This window comes from Octopus bimaculoides, chromosome 9, assembly GCF_046866305.1.
Source record: "Octopus bimaculoides isolate indiv1 chromosome 9, ASM4686630v1, whole genome shotgun sequence".
NCBI lineage: Eukaryota > Metazoa > Mollusca > Cephalopoda > Octopoda > Octopodidae > Octopus > Octopus bimaculoides.
The window spans coordinates 80,387,924-80,409,657 of NC_142936.1; the positions used below are offsets into that span (position 1 = coordinate 80,387,924).

Genomic DNA, 21,734 nt, shown 5'->3' on the forward strand with positions numbered 1-21,734 from the left:
TGAAAGTTTTATAATAAACAATGCAGATGGGTGTGGATACCTTGCATTTAAAATCAAATGGTGAAAAGACAAGTATTAAGCCAGTGTACACAGAGTTAGAGTGACTCAAATATATTTTTGTGTCATGTCAAAAGGTGAATAACAATGCCATGAAATCATGAATTCAGATTTCATTCATAAACTCTTTACTCTTTTTTTTAACTCTTTTACTTGTTTCAGTCATTTGACTGCGGCCATGCTGGAGCACTGCCTTCAGTCGAACAAATTGACCCCAGGACTTATTCTTTAGAAGCCTGTGTTTCACTGGTACTTAATTTATCGACCTTGAAAGGATGAAAGGCAAAGTCAACCTCGACAGAATTTGAACTCAGAACGTAAGGACGGCCGAAACACCGTTTAGCATTTCTCCAGGCATACTAACGATTTTGCCAGTTCAACGCCTTAATAATAATAATAATAATAATAATAATATTAATAATAATAATAATAATAATAATAATATTAATAATAATAATAATAATAATAATAATATTAATAATAATAATAATATTAATAATAATAATATTAATAATAATATTAATAATAATAATAATAGGCTCTCTATGCCCGGATGCAATACCAGGCAATGGCTCTCATGGCTTCTGATCTTAACTGATTGGAAGTGTTATCATGTACGTTGTTTTGTCTTGGTATAAAAAGATGGGCTACAGCAAATATTCTGCTTAATACCACAGATTTGCTTGTCAGTTGTTTGACCATAACCAGTCGAGCATGTCCCTTGTTGGCTGACGATGTGTGCATCTCTGATCATGAGCAGAAGTAGTGGGGGAGCATCATAGCCATGTGTTGAGAGGAATTCTTTGGGGTTTGGATAATTCACCTTTGGAAACATGGGTGTTTTGCTCAACATCCTTAAACAAACCTTATTCAGGGACCTTTTGAGCGGGATGGGCTACTCAACCTGAAGAAAATTCTAACTGGGCCCCACCTGCGAGGTCATACGCTGTTTATCTTGATATGAGATCACCATGTCACGCACATATGGTTGTGATACATGTGCCTGGTGTACCCTTATCAGACGGGTAGTCATGATGGGTATAATGGGCTTCGTATATTTTACCCCAGTGTCACTTTGATGGCATGCACTGCTCTCTCACTCAATATTAATAATAATGATAATAATAATAATAATAATAATAATATTAATAATAATAATATCAATAATAATAATATTAATAATAATAATAATAATAATAATAATAATAATAATAATAATAATAATAATAGATGTGACAGTACCATAAGAGAGAAATGTGTCCATTAAAGAGGTTGAGAGGTTATTTAAGGACAAAGACCTAGAAATAGAAGTGACCAAGATGTGGGGAATGAAAAGCAGCACAGCACCAGTGGTGATTGGAGCGTTAGGGCTAATTAAAAAGGGCCTTGATGAGCAGCTCAACAAACTCCCTTGCAGTGTTAATGTGGGAGAACGTTAGAAAATAGTGTTTCTAGGTTCCGCACACATTTTGCGCCATGTACTCTCCATGAGATGAGGACCTGCTGTGACCCTAGAGTCAAGGGATGACTCCGGTTCAGCAGAAGACAATGGACATTATTTTATTTTACAAAATAATAATAATAATAGTTTCAAATTTTGGCACAAGGCCAGCAATTTTGGGGAGGGAATAAGTCGATTACTTTAACTTCAGGGCTCAACTGGTACTTATTTTATTGACACCCGAAAGGATGAAAGGCAAAATCAGCCTTAGTGGAATTTGAATCCACAACATAAAACACGGATCAAATGTCACTAATCATTTTGCCTGGCATGCTAACGATTCTGCCAGCTCAATGCCTTATTAATAATATTAACGATTTCATTTATTTGCTAGCAGGGTGACGGATGAGGGGGAACAATAAAAAGACAGACAAGTCTTTGTTGGGGTAGGCGCAGGAGTGGCTGTGTGGTAAGTAGCTTGCTTACCACCCACAGAGTTCTGGGTTCATTCCCACTGCGTGGCACCTTGGGCAAGTGTCTTCTACTATAGCCTCGGGCCGACCAAAGCCTTGTGAGTGAATATGGTAGATGGAAACTGTAAGAAGCTCATATATATATATATAATAGAGTTATTAATATTTCTAAGTCTCTCTAAAGGAGACTACGGCAGCGGTACTGGAAATTAATAGTTATCGCCAAGCCAACATGGCAGTCCCAAAACTAGGACGAAAGCTGCCGTGAATTAGCTCCAAGAAGCCATCGCCTCTAGCTAGCTATGTGACACACGAAACCTGTGTCCTTTATAACCTTCGAACAGGGGAGGTCAGCAGTGTCCCCCTGCTGGTTTGGCATCTGCAGATTAGTCTCAGGGTGTTGCCCCTTGTCAATGCAGAGCAGCCAAGCCCCAGCCAGGCGGCGCTGCTGACTATCTGTTCTAAGGTTATTTATCTAATTTCAGTGGAATCTATCCACTGGTTTTCAGAAATAGAGTTATTAATATTTCTAAGTCTCTCTAAAGGAGACTACGGCAGCGGTACTGGAAATTAATAGTTATCGCCAAGCCATATATATATATATATATATATATATGTATGTGTGTGTGTGTATATGTTTGTGTGTCTGAGTTTGTCCCCCCAACATCGGTTGACAACCGATGCTGGTTTGTTTACGTTCCCGCAACTTGGCGGTTCGGCAAAAGACACCGATAGAATAAGTACTAGGCTTACAAAGAATAAGTCCTGGGGTCGATTTGCTCAACTAAAGGCGGTGCTCGAGCATGGCCATAGTCAAATGACTGAAACAAGTAAAAGAGTAAAAGAGTAAAAGAATGAAATGATAAAATAAAATAATTAAATAAACAAATATTTATTTATTTAATAATAATAATAATAATCTTTTCAACTATAAGTGCAAGGCCTGAAATTTGGGGGAGGGGATAGCTGATTACATCGACCCCAGTACTCAACTGGTACTTATTTTATCGACCCCAGTAATGAAATATGAAATCATATACTCAAAGTGTGCTGTATATTTATGTTATTATACCTCTGTTTTTAACAATGTATATTGTTATATGTTCTGCTGAGTGGTTGGTGTTAAGAAGGGCACCCAGCCCCAAAAAACCCTGCTAAAACGGACATAGAAGTCCGGTGCAGGCTTCTGCCTGGCCGGCTCCTGTCAAACTGTCCAACCCATGCCAGCATGGAAGGCAGACGTTAAACGATGATGATGGTGATGGTGGTGGTGGTGGTGGTGGTGGTGATGATGATGATGATGATGATGATGAACTGTTGGCTTTCATATATGACAAATAAAAATAACTCAGAAAGTAGCAGTGATTTTTGGCAAATATTGTTTGCAAATTTTAATAACTTTTTATGGTTTAGTTTGGTTCCAGGTGAGTGAATCCTTGATCAAAGGCATTCCAACTGGTTCTCTCAGGTGTATCTTGACTATTTGACTTTATGTGTGCACTTCTTATAAATATATATATACTTTTTTCTTTTATTTCTTCTACTTGTTTCAGTCATTTGACTGCAGCCATGCTGGAGCACCACCTTTAGTCGAGCAAATCGACCCCTGGACTTATTCTTTGTAAGCCTAGTACTTATTCTATCGGTGTCTTTTGCTGAACCACTATGTTATGGGGACGCAAACGCACCAGCAATCGGTTGTCAAGCGGTGTTGGGAAGACAAACACAGACACACAAACATATACACACATACAGATATACATATATATATATATATATATATATATATATATACACACACACACTACAGGCTTCTTTCAGTTTCCATCTACCAAATCCACTGAACCCGGAACCATGTGATTGGGAAGCAAACTTCTTACCACACACCTACGCTTGCACATATACATATATATATGTGTGTGTGTGTGTGTGTGTGTGTGTGTGTGTATGTGTGTGTGTATATATATATATATAGTTGAAATTTACAGAAAAACAAAAGACAAAGACAGGTGTATGAACAACAAGCAGGTGTATTAGTTTGCTGCTTGTGAAAGTGAGAAAGCCTTTTATGTTTGAAGCCTACACTTCTTCAACAAAAAGGAGTGGAGGGGAGAGTGAGGGTACAAACTCGCATGTATATATGTATATACAAGTGCATATATATATATATATATATATATATATATATATATGAGACACACACACATGTATATATGTATATATGTATATATGTATATACAACTCGCATGTATATATGTATATACAAGTGCATATATATATATATATATATATATATATATATATATATATATATATGAGACACACACATACATACATGCATACATACATATGCACGTAAACATACATACATGCCTACAAAAACACACACACACACACAGACTCACATTATATATGTATATACAAGTGGATATATATATATATACACACACACACACATATACATGCATGCATATATACATATGCACAAATACATGCATGCACATACACACACATACACGCACGCACACACACACACACACACACACTCACAAACATAAGTTTGGTGATGCAAACAGGAAAATAGAACTCAAAACAGGAGTATGTATACATTTTCTTATTACTAGTCAGCAAAAGTTAAAGAGTGATTCAAGGACCAAATGTTTTGTGTGTTGAGTCACTCTCGAACTTGTACCAATTATTAGAAAAACATATACATACAAATATACATACATACATACATACATACATATATATATATATATATATATATATATATATATATATAGACATTAAATGATGATGATGACAAAGATGATATACATAAACATACATACATATGAAAAATATGTATGCATATATACATACACATACATACACATTTAAATATATATAACCACCCAGAGATGTTTATATATATATAAATACATGTATCACATGTATCAGCCATGTGCTGTCAGTAAGTACTCAGGGCAGGCAGTTGGTGACCCTATGTAGTAAAGCACAGAAAAGATAAGTGAAGCACAGGCATGCAACTGAGTTGAAGGCAGATTTACTTCTGCTTTTATAACACGTAGAGAAAACATCATCATCATCATCATCATCGTTTAACGTCCGCTTTCCATGCTAGCATGGGTTGGACAATTTGACTGAGGACTGGCAAACCAAATGTCTACACCAGGCTCCAATCTAATCTGACAGAGTTTCTACAGCTGGATGCCCTTCCTAACGCCAACCACTCCGAGAGTGTAATGGGTGCTTTTACGTGCCACAGGCACGAAGGCAAGTCATGTGGTACTGGCAACGGCCAGACTCAAAATGATGTATTTTCCGTACCACCTGCACAGGAGCCAGTCCAGCGGCAGTGTTGTAGAAATGTACACAGCACATGTACTACAGCAGTATTACGTGTCGCTTAAATACTGAGATTGAAAAGCAGGGATGAATTATGCCTACCTAATCTACAAAAAAATAAAATATTTTGCATTTTATGCATAGTAATCAGACTAACCTTCATAATTATATTGACTTAGGTGCATATTTTGTCATGAGAGGAAAATGTTGCTATCGATCTATTCTATTCGAGGTAGGCAATGTCTACCTTGCCTACCTGGGCAGCATGTCCCTGGTATGTATGTGTTGTATAACATGTATCTACAAAAGTGTGTATGTACGTGTATGCATGTGCATGAGGTGGGGAGCACACATGTATATGATGTGTGAATGTGTACGTTTATCACCGCACAGCTTCGCATTGCCATCACTTGTGTAGTAATGACAACATGTTGTTTGTGTCTCAAAGACTGCAGCAACATTAAATGAAGTGTTTTACTAAAGAGTGCAATTGCGCCACTCAGTTTGTGAACTGAATCCACCAATTAACAACCATGAGTGTGACACCCTAACAACTAGGCTGTGCCTTCATACATACACATGCACATATATTCATATATATATGTGTGTGTATATATATATATATATATATATATATATATATATATATATGTGTGTGTATGACTGCTGAGTGGTTGGTGTTAGGAAGGGAATCCAGCTGTAAAAATCCTGCCAATACAGTTACAGAAGACTGGTGCAAGCTTTGGTCTGGCCGGCTCTTGTGATACAGGGAACACAGACATTAAACGATGATGATCTATAACAATATATCATTGTAATATTTTATTCTCCGATTTGAAGCGACAATTTTTAAATACATATATATATCATCATCATCATCATCGTCATATATATATGTGTGTGTGTGTGTGTGTGTGTGTGTGTGTGTGTGTGTGTGTGTGATGGACTTCTTTCACTTTCCATCTACGAGATCCACTCACAAGGCTTGACTTGAGCTGAGACTATAGTAGAAGACATTTGCCCAAGGTGACAAGCAATGGTGTTGACCCCGAGACCGCATGGTCGGAAAGCAAGTTTCTTAACCACACAGCCTCATCTGCACACATAGCAATTATGCTGCGTATGTAAATGAGACACTATTATTAATCGTTACAATCCAGGTATTTCTATTTTCTGTTACCTTCCGCAGTGGATACAATGAGAGCAGCATTCCATCTGTGACGAGTTATAAACAGGCACCTAGCCAAATTACATATAATTGTCATTGCTAATTAACTAGCACAAACAAGCTTACAACAAACAGACAGACTTTCTATAATACTTTTCTTAATTTGACCTACTCTTTTTAATCCTGGGTAATTTTAGCATTATTACATGCAGTGTGGCTGAATAGTTATATGTCAGATGGTTAAAGACATTCACATCACCACCACTACAAGCTTCCGAGTTTCAGTCACACTGCATGTCTTCAGTAGGTACAGCTGTGTGGCTAAGAACCTCGCATTGCAATCATGCGGTTTTGCGGTTCAGTCCCACCGTGCAGCACCTTGGGCAAGACACTCTTCTACTGTTCGTCCCATGTTGACCAATGCCTTGTGAGGGAATTTAGTAGACCGAAACTATGTGGAAGCCTGTCATATATATATCATCATCATCATCGTTTAACGTCCGCTTTCCATGCTAGCATGGGTTGGACGATTTGACTGAGGACTGGTGAAACCGGATGGCAACACCAGGCTCCAGTCTAATTTGGCAGAGTTTCTACAGCTGGATGCCCTTCCTAACGCCAACCACTCAGAGAGTGTAGTGGGTGCTTTTACGTGTCACCCGCACGAAAACGGCCACGCTCGAAATGGTGTCTTTTATGTGCCACCCGCACAAGCCAGTCCAGGGGCACTGGCAACGATCTCGCTCGAAAATCCTACGGGAGCCAGTCAGGCGGTACTGGCAACGGGCACGCTCAAAATGGTGCATCTCATGTGCCACCCGCACAAGAACCAGTCCAGGGGCACTGGCAACGATCTTACTTGGCTTGCCGGGTCTTCTCACGCACAGCACATTTCCAAAGGTCTCATATATATATATATATATATATATATATATACAGACACATGAATATCTGCATACATACATATATATATATATATATATATATATATAATGAAGGCAGCTATATGTAATACAAAACCAAAAAGGAAAAATTCAATTCTCACTAATCGTGACTGAGGATGCAGTGTAGCACCAACATTGCTAGAAATAAGAGTTAAAGACCCTGGGGTAGATATATATACATATATATGTATATATATATATATACATGTATATTTGTGCATGAGTATGTGAATGTGTGGGTGTGTGCCTTTGCGCCTGTGCGTGCCTCCTCCTACCACTTGGAACTGGTGCTGGTTTGTTTATGGCTCTATAACTTAGAAATTCAGCAAAAAGACCAACAGAGTAAATACCAAGCTTCAAAAAAATTAAATAAGTAAGTATAGGGGATGATATGTTTGACTAAAACCCTTCAAGGTGGTACCTTGGTTTGGCCACAGTCCAGTGACTGAAGTAAGTAAAAGATAAAGATACCCAATGGCTTGGGTATCTTTAGCAGATTTTTAATGAGGGTGACAGATTAAGTAGCTCTGACTCCTAAGAACAACTGCAGTCCATCCAATTGACTGCTTCAGTGTTTCTGTCTTCTCAATTTCATTCCTAAGGCGCTGAATAGAAGACACAAACCAAAGATGCTGCACAATAAAATCACATTTGGAACCTCATGATTGCTATTCGTTAGGTATATGGTTTTAAAGCAAACTTTAAAACCATATACACTAGGTAGCCTTGATCAAGGAATACGCTCACCAACTAAACATGGTGTTCCGAGTTAAAATTCCAAGGTTAACTCTGCTTTTCATCTTTTCAGGGTCAATAAAATAAGTACATGTGTACTGGGGTCTGGGATGAATGTAATCAACTAACCTCTTTCCTTAAAAATTTCAGGCCTTGTACCTATAGTAGAATGAAATAAGTTAGCATGGCTGTGTGATTAAGAACCTTACTTCCCGACCATGTGGTTTTGGGTTCAATCCCACTGCCCAGTACCTTGCGCTTGGGCAAGGATCCTCTACTATAAGTCTGGGCCAATCAAAGCCCTTGAGAGTGGATTTGGCAGAGGGAAACTGAAAGAAACATGCCATGTATGTACGTACATATATGATATACTGCTTTCAGCTTCCATCTACCAAATCCACTCATGTAAGTAGGTTCACAGTAATTATTTTTTCGTTTTTGAAACCTGATATTTATTTTATTAGTCTCTTTTGCCAAACCATTAAGTTACAGGGATATAAACACAACAGCACCATTTGTGAAGTGGTGGTGGTGGGCATACACACACACACACATAAAAAAAAGGCTTCAGATTCCATCTACCAAATCCAATCACATGGTTTTGGTCAGCCTGAGGCTATTGTAGAAGACACTCGTCCAACATGCCGCACAGTGGGACTGAACCCAGAACCATGTGACTGGAAAGCAAACTTCTTACCACACAGCCACGTCTGCACATATTATCCAATTTCTTTCAGCATTCAGATAACTCTATCAAATATAACGTTCATTTATTCCCATCATTTTGAATTAACCATACATCATCTTACAGCTTCAAGATTTCAATGATGTGAGTGTATCTTTTAGAATGACATTGTATGGTAGTTATGAGACGCTGGTCTGACCACTTTGAAGATAAAACAGGCAGAACATTCAGGTTGAACATGGCCTGTTTAAGTGCTATACAATTAACACAATTTACTTGAGAAAGAGTTTCTATACTACAGACACAAATACACCTTTAAAGCTTGTATTTCTTTTTAATCAGAAAGATAGGTTTGGCAGTCATGGAGATCACATGTAAGGATACAGGTTTGTGAGTTTGAACTAGAAATTTCCAGATACTCTGATCAAAGAGATTTTTCTATTTGCTTAGGAAGTAATGCACAAGGTTAAACCGAGATTTCACCACGTATGAACTTGGAAAAGCTATGAAAATGGGCTCAACAGTTGCGCAACACTTGCAATAAGTTTGCAGTTTTATTATTTTTTTAAAACCAGTTTTTTTAAACCAATTTTTTTTTAGCATTCACATTATTTTGAATTAATCATACACTATCATGTAACTTTGAGATTCTGATAATGTGATTGTTTATTTTTTTAATGACATTGTAGGGTAGTGCAAGAAGTCAGATCTGACCAGTTTGAAAATAAAACAAATTCTATTTAGACCAGATGTGGCCAGCTTAAATGCTAAAGAATGTCGTCGTCGTCGTTTAACGTCCGCTTTCCATGCTAGCATGGGTTGGACGATTTGACTGAGGACTGGTGAAACCAGATGGCTACACCAGGCTCGGATATAATTAAGCTTCAAGACTGTAAGTCATTTCGATAAACTTTAAGAAAGTTATCGAAATTTTCACTTTTGACTTCAACTTCAGCATGATCCACAGATTTTTGTTGTTCTGTAATAAAGGAATTTAGCAAAAATTTCAGTAGCCAAGCCCCATGAACTCTTAAGCTTTTACTCATTCCTGCCAAAATTTTATTCACCACCAGAGAATGAGTGTATGTATATGTGAGAGGGAGAGAGAGAGAGAGTATGCATGAAGTATATATAAATGTATGTATATATAAATGTGTGTGTATTTATATGTCTGTATATATAAATGTGTGTATGTATATGTCTGTATATATAAATGTGTATGTATTTATATGTGTGTGCATATCTATGTGTGTGTATTTATGTGTGTGCATATCTATGTGTGTGCATATCTATGTGTGTGTGTGTGTATGTATATAAATATGCATACGTGTGTGTATAAATGTATATCTATATACAAATGTGTATTTATATTATATACGTTATTATAATCATTGCTTAACGTCCACTTTTTCATGTAGTACGAAGTTTATTGAGGCAGATTTTCTAAAGTCGGATGCCCTTACTGCCTTACTGTTTCCAAGTAAGGCAATACTTCCCCATAGCCAAACGTGTTCCCCCAGAATAATAGAAATGAATGGACACTGCTTGTATCACAAACACACATATTTATTTATTACATACCTATAACATTATCGCTGGTATTTTCAGTCAGTGATGACAAACGATTTTGATTTTTAATTATTTGAATATATCGATTACATCATTAAGATCGGTTATATACAAAAACAAACTTTATTAAATATAATAATCACTAGAATTCGGTTAAGACGGTTGGTGATAATCGTTATTAGCAAGAATGAGCAGCGAGTGAAACGTGAGTATATGGGGAAAACGTGAATGAAGAAATGAAAGATGAACACAGTGTAAAGTGAAACGGGAGTGAATGAAAATATCTGGAGAGAGAAAGAGAGAGATCCCTTCGTTATTGCTTAATATATCCCTCGAAATGAGCGAGTAATTTGTAATACTAACTGCACACACATCTTAACATTATAACAGCTGATGAGCGAGTCTGTAAATGGTCAATCGACCTGCTAAATATAGCAAACAAATCGCTTTCAAATTACAGCCTATTGTTTGAAGAGAAAGCAGAGGAGGGCTCCTTATATAAGGTAATTCTAGATAAGCCTGAATATACAACATTATATATATATATATATATAGGGCCGACGAATGAGCCTCCATACAGTCACTAGTCCTGCTAAAAATAGCAAACAAACTGCACTCAAATTTCGCACTCCTCTTTTTAAAAAAATTGGGAGAGGTTACATTGTATAAGGTAATCCTAGATATGCCTAAATAGACGGGATGGTCACGGCTAGAGTATATTTTATCCTACATTGCAATTGCATTTCCCACAACCCACACACTATTTCTAAAATGAAGGGTACATTGAACAATGTAGTAAAATTCCTCACATACAGAAAGACGGGTTGATCACGGGATTATCCCAACCATTTATTACAAGTGTGCTCAGTCAGGGCTGATCAACATAAGACTAAACAACAACACACATTTGGCTATAAACGTGGAAACCACAAAGTGGCTTCCTCCGCATGCTAGAAATAGACACCAATTTTCCCTCAAATCACGTAATTCTGTGTTACCCGAACACAGGAAAAAGACAGGGTGGTAGCCGCAAGAATGTCTTTGATTATGGGTCGGTTCAATTTGGACTGACCTAGGGCTAAACAACAATAACACTAACACAAACATTTATCTTGTTGCAACACACATAGATACAGTACAGGCAGTTGTTACTCGTAAACACATATGGCATGGTAACATGCATCATATTCTCGCTGTTTCAGGTGTCCATGTGGTCGGGAGCAGAGATATATATACCCTTTCGGATCTCCTCACCTTTGACTCGGCGAAACATTGCAGAATGTGACAGCTGGATGGTACTCATATGTAGCTAAGTGGACCGGAGCAATGCGAAATGAAGAGCTACCCGATCCAGGAACTGAACCCTTAACCTTAGGATCGTGAGCAGAGTACCTATCCGCTAGACTATGTACCATTACAAACTCAAGGTAATGCTTACAAGCTCCGAAGTTTCCAAAGTGGTCCCTCGTCTTAGTATTAACTAATCGGCGAAGGTAAAGAATACGCACACCTGGTGTTTAGGGTTAGGGTTAGGGTTTAGTATCAGGGTTTTACGTTGAAAATGGGTGGTGTGCGTATTCTTTACCTCCAACATCTAAACTGCCTTGCTCAAAGACACGATGCACCGCCTGATGCAAGAATCGAACCAACGACATTATAATCACGAGACGAGCACATAACCACTAAGCTACACGCATTCATAAACACAAGGTGATGCTTACAAGCACCTAGGATTCCCAAGCGGTCACTCATCTAAGAATGAATTATGTTGGACTGGACGTTGCATAACTTCGGTGAACCGACGAAAACCGGTGTTTTCGACGTGATATGGTGCTAATATCTATATAAGGTTTACGCAGATAAACAAATAAACATGCGCTACACTTCGATAAATCTCGTATTGGGTTGTTCTGTCAACTGAGATAATGCGTTTAGCCAAGTATTCCAAATACTGATTGCTTAAATACTACAACAGCAAAGCTAAATTCTTACATTATTAATAGTACATATTCCTTTGTACGCTACACATACACACACACACACATATATATTTAGTCGGAGCAGACTATACAAGCAATGGTAAAGTTTGTGTAACAGATGTTTGTCAGGAACCAACGACGGAGCGAGCCCCACTCCACTTCACCCCTTTCTCTCTATGCGGTCCCTCGGTTTGCAAACATAGCAACCAAATAACACTCAACTGTCTCATAAAAAATAGGGCCCTACAAGTACATTTAGTTAACGAAAACTGTATGGAAGCTCGTCGTATATAATACGTGTGTATGTATGTATGGATGTAAGTATTTATGTATGTATGTATGTATGTATGTATGCGGCTTCGTGTTTGTGCGTTTCATACCACTTGGTGTTGGTTTATTTATACCCCTGTAATCCAGCTGATCGACAAGGAGAACCGACAGAATAAGTAGCAAGCTTAAGATGGGTACAGAGGTAGAATCATATCGACTAAAACACCTTCGAGGTGGTGCCCCAGCACGGTCGCAGCCCCAGTAAAAGAGTGAATGCATTGGGAGAATGTAGTTTCATACAAGCTATACTAAATGAGACAGAATGGTCACGGTTGGAACGCTCTTGATTATAGGTATGGTAGATGACAGCTGTCCTGGGACTAACCAGCAGCAACAATTAAAACAACGAGGAAGCCGCTATGAGGTCACTTAACCAGTTAAAAATAGCAGTCGATCACATCTTACCGTCAAAAACAAAAAGAAAAGAAAAGAGAGAGAGAGAGAGAGAGAGAGAGAGAGAGACGATATTGTAATCTTCACAGTTTCGGAATAAAAGCTGTTATGTTCTTAGCTGGAACACCTTTTGACATGGGTCTGATGTATCAGAGATGATCTACGGTTAAAACAGTAACAATAGATGTATTAAAGTTACCAGCAGGATTACCACATGAATGAAAGTTAGAATACCGGTGACTAGCTTCGATTCGTTGATTGTAGTATTGTAAGTCAGTCTACGTACGAACTTACGTAAATAACGCATGAGCAAGACATGAAAGTACATGCTTTTATTCCCTTTTCCTCTGTTGCCTTGTGCTTATTATATAAGTAAGCATTAAACATAAGCCCCTGGATAAAGGAAGAGGGGGAAGCGGGTATGAAAAGCCAACAGTAAAAGTGAAAGTCATGGAGTTTAAAAGGAGGGGATAGACAAGCGGTGAAAGAGATAAAAAACGAGAGAGATGACTGACAGATGAATAAGAGTAAAGATGGGCGAATTGAGAATCGAGGGGGATGAAAGAGGGGACATGAGAGAATACTATTTGTAAATGTGACTAACAGAGGTGGAGGGGAGTAAGAAATACAGAAAGACTGGGAGCTGTTGGAGAGCTGGTAGAGAAAGAGATAAAGGACTAACAGAGGGGGAGAGAAAAATAAAGATAGTGGAATGAATTAGAGATAGATAGAGAGAGACAAAATAACTAATAGAAGAGGAGAGTAAAATAGAGAGACTGGGACGAATAAGTGAACAGAAAAGGGGGGGGGAGAGAAACGACGTGGCTAACAACAGGAAAAAAGAAAATAGAGAGACAGAGGAATTAAAAGAGACATAAAAAGAGACAGTGACTAATAGAGGAGGAGAGAAATTAGAAAGACTGATAAGAATTACAGAATAGAAAGTGGGAGCAAGAGAGAGAGGGGGAGAGAAAGAGTGACTAATGGAGTCGCAGTGAAAAACAGAGAGAGTGAAAATAGAGAGAGTAAGAAAACAATGAAGTGTCGGCTGTGTTGATGAGATGTGGGTGTTTTGAAAACAGTAGCAATGCTTTTGGAATGAAGTAATTCGGTTCGGCTTTTATTAACTCAGCCAAAGCTGTTTAATTAATCAGCAACACAATAAGACGAGAAAAAGAAATCATTTAATTTCGGACGTTCGCTCCATAATGGTGGTGGTGATATAAGCGGGGGTGTTGTCGATAACAAAATGATATCGATGTAACCGAAAAGAAGCATGGACAATTTAATAATTATAATCATTTAGGATAGTTCCCGGAAATGTTATCGAAAACAGGAGTGGGATAAACAAAAAAAAAACAAAGAAGACTCCGTGGGAAAAAGATATATATATATATATATATATATACAAAGAAAAAAGACCTTGCGTGTCTATAAGATATTTTAGCGTCGTAAATTTCTCAGTGTCACCTTTCAAGTTTTAATTTGTTTTTCTTATGTCCCCGGCGAGAAAGACGCCCAGCGTGTATTCCAATATTAAAAAGGAGTATACATGAAAAGCAATGCAGGCGCTAGTTTGTTTTATGAATCTCAACATTTGTTAGTTTTTGTCTCCAAAAGCCATAATAACATACACAGTCCTTGCATCGTCTTTAATATACTTGCGCCACGACAAAAGAAAAACAAACACTTGAAAAAAAATTACATTGAGTATTTTACATCGCTAAAATATGTTTTAAGCCCTTTCAGTAAATAAAAAGCAAACGAAATGTCAAATACATGACACTCATGCCTCACTCAGGAAGTATATTCGAAGTGAAATTGAAGCATCTCAAGTCGTGACTCAACGAAGTTCGTTGGGTACGTACTTTTAAGCGAGCGACATATAATACAACACAGCAAGGTTTTTCCACCTAATCTTATTAGTAAGCAACCACAAATGAATTGCCGCCGGGGTGGAGGGAGACGTGTTGCTTAAAAATTGCTTTAAAGTAAGGACTCACCCTGCTTTAAAGCATGCACAGACAAGGTTCCGTGCGACTTACAAACCATCCCTACAATATTATAGATATATGCAGTGCGTGTAAAATATATAACGGATATAGTTTCGATTGGTTGGTTCAAGTAGCGTTGGTATTCGTTTCCTCCTTGTTTTTTGTCTTCCTCCTTAAATATTCCGTTTTGGTTATACAACGGAAGGTAATTAATACGGTACTACTAAAGCAGCGCGGACCCGAACGCGCAGTCGCGCGTCCGCGCTAGCTAGTCTTGAGTGGTCGATCCTAACCCTAACCCTAACCCTGTCCCTAATCCTATCCCTAACCCTAACCCTAACCCGCGTGTGCAAATGAATACGTGTTTAGGGTTAGGAATAGGGTTAGGGTTAGGATCGACCACTCACGACTAGCTAGCGCGGACGCGCGACTGCGCGTTCGGGTCCGCGCTGCTTTAGTAGTACCATTAATACAATTTAATTTTATCAACTTGTCTTATAGAACGGGATGGTGATATTCATTAGTCGGTTAAATCTTAACTCCGGAAGAATGAATGGAAAAGTTGACCTCGGCGGGATTATGATTTCAAATCCCGTCGGGGGTCATCAACTTCGCTCTTCATGGTCTGACTGGGTGGGCGAAAAGGCGATAAAGTTTCAATCAAAAACCAAGGTCGATTTAATTTAGTAACCCTTCCCGCAAAATGTGTGGCATTATGTCAATTGTTAGTGATCAATATTATCACCTATGCGGTCAAAAACGACAGCTAGATTAATCAAATTGTTAGATGAAATTTTCCATAATTACTTATTAAAAGAATTAAAACCTTTTATTTAATGATCCCCCACTCCTAAGTTATATATTAAATGTAAACTTTTTCCTAGGTAAACATCGAAGTTGAGAAGACAACGGACTAATAACAATTCCTATTTCTTTCATAGTGTAATTAAACGAAATTTTATTGAGCTTTATACAAAATAATGAAAACAATTATATCATTTCTTTCCAACACTTGATAATTTATTTATTTTGGTTACACAGGGAAATAAACTGTATGAATTTTTTAATATTTAGATAGTAATTACTAGTGGTACACAAGATTCAGTTATGAGAGAAGATACTTCTAATAAATAAAATAGGGAACCCCTTGTACAGAAAAAAAAATGGCTAGTGTAAATTCTGTATGAACATCACAAATCCCCATTTCCTCAAGCTCAATAAAATGTTTTTAGAAAGTCATAGATATGAAAGAAATCTTTGTTCTTGTCCTTTAAAAATTAACTTCTGAAAATATATGTATATAGATTGTTTGTGTGTGTGTGTATAATATACGTGTGGGTGTATGAAGGGCTTGTGATATTTACATGGCAAGTCTGATGCCAGTTTTTCATGTGAACCACAATAATGTAAACACAGCTTAGTCTTTCGCTATTTCTTTCTCTCTATCTTTCGGATATTTGAATTTTTTTCCTCCTTTCTCCTTCTTTCTCTCCTTGTGTATATATATATATATATATATATATATATATATATATATATATATATATATATATATTTATATTTATATATATATATATATATATATATATATATTCTTTTTATTCTTTTTTTATTTGTTTCAGTCATTTGACTGCGGCTATACTGGAGCACCACATCCTCGCATTGTCTCATACTTACATACACACATACATACATACATACACTCGTGTGCATGTGCGTGTGTGTGTGTGTGTTTAATCATTACTAAGCACATCAAATAATTTCTATCAGTTTTTCAGGCTTGCATTTCATCCTCTTCATTTCCTATCACGACTGACCGCTAATTATTGGACACTTAATTTACACACATAAAAACATATACATACAAACGTTCATATATATATATGTGTGTGTGTACGGCTGTACATACACACGTTCGTGTATGAAAGAAAGAGAGAAAGATATTGGGTGTAAATGTGTTTATATGTAATGTGGCAACTGCTGACATTGCGCGTGTACAAAGCGGCGTGGGTATGTATATATAGTGATAACTGTTTATGCGTATATATGAGTATGTATGAGAGAAAAAAAGAAAGAAAGAGCTTCTGGTCAGCCAGAAATGGCGTATGAACATACGACAGGGCATGCCCGGACATTCTCTTCTGATGAACCTGTGTGGTAAACGTCACCATTTAAAGGGGCTGACTCTTTCGAATATGTGACATTCGAGACAAGGACAAAAACAATTAAGGCTGGATTAGAATACGCAAAACTATAAGCCCAGTGAATAAATACAGTATTAATAAGAAACGAAGTCCAGAGAGCAAGAAATTAAATATATGTTTACATATAAAATAAACGAGTGAATGAAAGTTGGTGAGGTTAACTTACCGTTGGAAGTTTACCTTCATGTAGCTCCTGAAGGGTCGGGCGTGATTTTAACGCTGCTGTAGTTGATAAAAGATTCCTATAATGGTCCAAGTGAGGAATGGCCTCGTGTGTGTTACCTCCAAATGTCTTCAGATTACTCGTATCGTACGAATGAGTCCTGTAAGTGTCCGATGGACTGAAAGAGAAGGTTCCATGTGGCGAGTCAAGGATTCTCTCGCTACCGCTATCAATACTATAACGATAGTGTTGCTGTGGAGCACTATCGTCTTCATCTTCGCACGGTTCGGCAATGGAGACACGATGCACTTTAAAACGGGACGAGCTGTTTCGTTTGGCCTCACTGGGTAGATCTGTTAGTTCGTCCTTAGATTCTTGGACTAGAATACTGTCTCGAGGTCTCTTTTCTTGTTTCGGTGTCTCCAGTGCGATGCCTTCGCTTCTGCTGTCCGCCATGTTTTCCCTCTGTATTATTTTTATGAGGATTTTAGCGGAGAAAGAGAAAATGCGGTCGCTTCAGTTCGTCTCTATTGATGATGTATGGTCGTGTGTATGTATGTGCTTTTGGTGGTGGGGGTGGAGACAAACTGTATATGTGTCTGTGTGTGTGTGTATCAATGACGGTATATTTATATGTGCATGTGTCTGTATGTGTGCGTGCGTGCGTGTATCAATGACGGTATGTGTATACGTGTGTGAGTGACGGTAGATGTTTACGTGTGTGTGAATGACAGTATATGTGTGTATGAATGACGATATATGTGTGCGCGTCTTTGTGTTTGTGTGTTCGCGGAAAAAAAAAAGTGTTTATATATGTATGAGTGTGTGTGTGTGCGTGTTATATTGAATGGAAATTGATCGATTTTGTACGTATATCGAGGGGAAAATATGTGTATGTGTGTCCGTGTGTGCGTAAATGAATATTGAATGATTACGTATGTGCGTGTATGCGTTGTCCGCGTTTAATGTACAGCTGTGTCTGTGTGTCTGAGCGCGCGTTTTCGTGTCTCCGTCGAGGTGTGTATTTATCCGCGTGTGTGTTTATGTGGCTGCTTGAGTGTGTATTCTAGCGTGCGTGCCTGTGGTTACGTTAGTGTGAGTGTGCCTGCATCTATGTGTGTATTTGTACGTATAATAGATAACTATACATCTATATGATTGACTTCCTTTGTGTATAGGTTACCTTTGCATGTGTGCACCTTTTGCAATATAATCGTGTGTATACACGTATGTGTGCGTGTGTTTAATTAGCAATTTAGTTAATATTAATGTATTTTTATTTCGTTGTTTTAAATATAATTGTGATATTAAATAATCTCTTATTTTTTCCAGTTATAATAGATAAAAGTTCAATAAATTTTAATTGTTTATGTAATTATTTTTGAAAATTTTATTTCAAGTATAAGTATGTGTGTACGTATATATTGTAGGGTGAAATAGATAGATAGATAGATAGATAGATAGATAGATAGATAGATAGATAGATAGATAGATAGATAGATAGGTAGGTAGGTAGGTAGGTAGGTAGGTAGGTAGGTAGATAGATAGATAGATAGATAGATAGATAGATAGATAGATAGATAGATAGATGTGTGAGGAAATCTGATTATGTTTGTGAGAATGAAAGTGAGAGAAAACGGTGGAAAATAAGGAGAGAAGAGAGAGAGAATGAGAGAAAAGTGAAAGTAATAGAGGAAAGATGCAAGAGGGAAAGAAAGAAATAGAAAGATATTATAGAGAGAGAGAGAGAGAGAATCAGAGACGAGAGATGTGAATGAGTCTCAACTATGTCTACGTCAAAAGGAGTAATAGACTGACGAAGCTATCAATTAGTTTGTTAATCAGCCAATGTGTTAGTTTACGTCTGGTTTAGAAGTCAAGGAATTGTTGTGTTTATGTGCAAATCTGACTTAGCGGATTACTTGGTTTAAAATTTGTTCCAAAGAAAGATAAGGAAATCAGCAGAAATAAAAATAGGTGCGTAAAAGTAGGAGAGCAAACTGTTTTTTTTACTCCCTCTGTAATTTTCACAAGGAAAAGAAAAACTGGTATTTTTAAAATACTTTAAAACACTTAAATATATGTATGTATGTATGTATCTAAAGAACGGATGTATATGTATATAGTTTTTTCCTTACAAACTCAGTTGAGGGTTCGTTTTACCGTGCTTTTGTTTTGAGGGGTGTATGTAGAACTATATATATATATATATATATATATATATATATATATATATATATATATATATGTACGCACTCAAAGGAAGACAAAGAGATTGACAGCTAAAATTAAGTTTCACCGGCGTGTCTCGTTCCTTCCTAAAAAGCTTGCTTCTCGCTGTAATGAATGAATCAAAGAATAAATTTACTTGCTTTCGTAAAAGTCCCTTGTATTTCTCCGTTGCGTGTTGATATAAAGTTTCATTAGCTCTTAACACCTAGGTAAGAGCAGCTTTATATATATACATGTATATATGTATATATATATATACTCGTTATTCTGGTGCGTTGTAAGTTCCGTTCTTTCTCTCATCAACTATATTATTTCTTCAATCTTTCATGTACATAGCAGGCTGAAGAAAAGCCTGTTTATACGTATAGACACCTTTTGCTGGTCTGTCGTTTCCTTCGTCGTCACCATATATTAAATATTATTCCTTTACCTTTAGCCAAAACTTTCTTCTTTCTTATATTCAATTTTCTTTTCACTCTCTGTCTCCACCCTCACTGTCTTACCCACCTCTCCACTCTACCCCTCTCCTTATTTTATTTTCTAATGCGATTCTTTTACTTTTCTCTGTGTAATTTTTGTTTCGCAACTATTTTTGACTTTAAGTGTGTATTCCCCCCACTCTTCTTTATTTACTTGTCACTGTGCGCACATGAAGGTGTGTGTGTGTGTGTGTGTGTGTGAGAGAGAGAGAGAGAGAGAGAGAGGGAGTGTGTGCGTGTGTAATTGTGCGTGCGCGAGCGTGTCTGTATTTACATATGCGTGCGTGTTTATCCTGATGCTGTTTGATTTTGAAACATCTATATAACAAAACAGTGATTGTATTCAAATAGTTTGCGCGCGCAAGCACACATATACATATACGCACAAAAACAGACGGACAAACACATTCATACGCTCTCTCTCTCTCTCTCTCTCTCTCTCTGAAATACACACGCACACACACACAAAGAAGTATATACAAGTATGCAAATGTGTGTGTACACAACGTGTAGAATTATGTATCTGAATTACATTCGTCTGCGTGATGAAGAGCGATAGAATGACAAAGAGACACAAGGAGGGTTTATAATGTAAGAAAGATAATCATCTGTATAGGAACAAATATGGACAAAATAAGAGGCCTGTATATTAACGAAAGAAAGGTTTGCACAGAAATTCATACATACCTACATACAAACACACTCATACAGAACTTGTCACATCAAAGTGACATGCCTTGAAAAAATTACCGGTTTGTTTTAAGTCTTTCACTGCGATTGACAGCTACAGGTGTTAACTTAAGGCGGAAAAAAGTTTCTGTCACCCATATATGTTCATAGAAATGAAATGATTGCCTAACTTGGATTATAGACCTTCACAGAATATGCAATCATCGTTAAGTATTATTTCGTGATGTATTTTGTGAAATTCCTTCACTAACACGTCCTATTATGTACGTGGATGTACATGTGTGTGTATATCTATGTATGTGTATGTATGTATATAGATAGATAGATAGATAGATAGATAGATAGATAGATAGATAGATAGATAGATAGATGTTTTGTATGTATAAACGCAGGCATAGGCGTGTGGTAAGAAGCTTCCCAACAACATGGTTCCGGGTTCAGGCCCACTGCGTGACAACTTGGGCAAGTGTTTTTTATTAGACTCGGGACAACCAAAGCCTTGTGAGTGGATTTTGTAGACGGAAACTGAAAGAAGCCCGAGGCTATATAGTATGTATTTGTGTGTGTGTGTGTGTCTGTGTTTGACCCCACCATCACTTGACAACCGATGCTGGTGTGTTTACGTCTCCGTAACTTAAAGGTTCGTTAAAAATACCGATAGAATAAGTACTAGGCTTACAAAGAATAAGTCCTGGGGTCGAGTTGCTCGACTAAAGGCTGTGCTCCAGCATGGTTGCAATCAAATGACTGAAACGAATAAAAGAGAAAAGAGTATATGTACGGGCAGAGAGAGTGAAAGAGAGAGAGACAGTGAGAGAGAGAGACAGGGAGAGGGAGTTTTATTGAC

At 37.5% G+C, this 21,734-nt stretch overlaps 1 protein-coding gene across 4 annotated transcripts in view; it reads right to left on the reverse strand.

Moving 5' to 3' along the window:
• Positions 1-19,689, reverse strand: part of LOC106871398 (solute carrier family 12 member 1) — a 170,397-nt gene extending 150,708 nt beyond the window's left edge. The window contains exon 1 of one of the 4 annotated variants that reach the window (XM_089357858.1): positions 17,490-19,689. In XM_089357858.1, the coding sequence (XP_089213984.1) occupies positions 17,490-17,942 (453 nt within the window). In that variant the 5' untranslated portion in view covers positions 17,943-19,689. The remainder of the gene's footprint in view (positions 1-17,489) is intronic. The other 3 variants (XM_089357861.1, XM_089357859.1, XM_089357860.1) reach the window with 3 other exon arrangements.
• Positions 19,690-21,734: the final 2,045 nt, after the last annotated feature.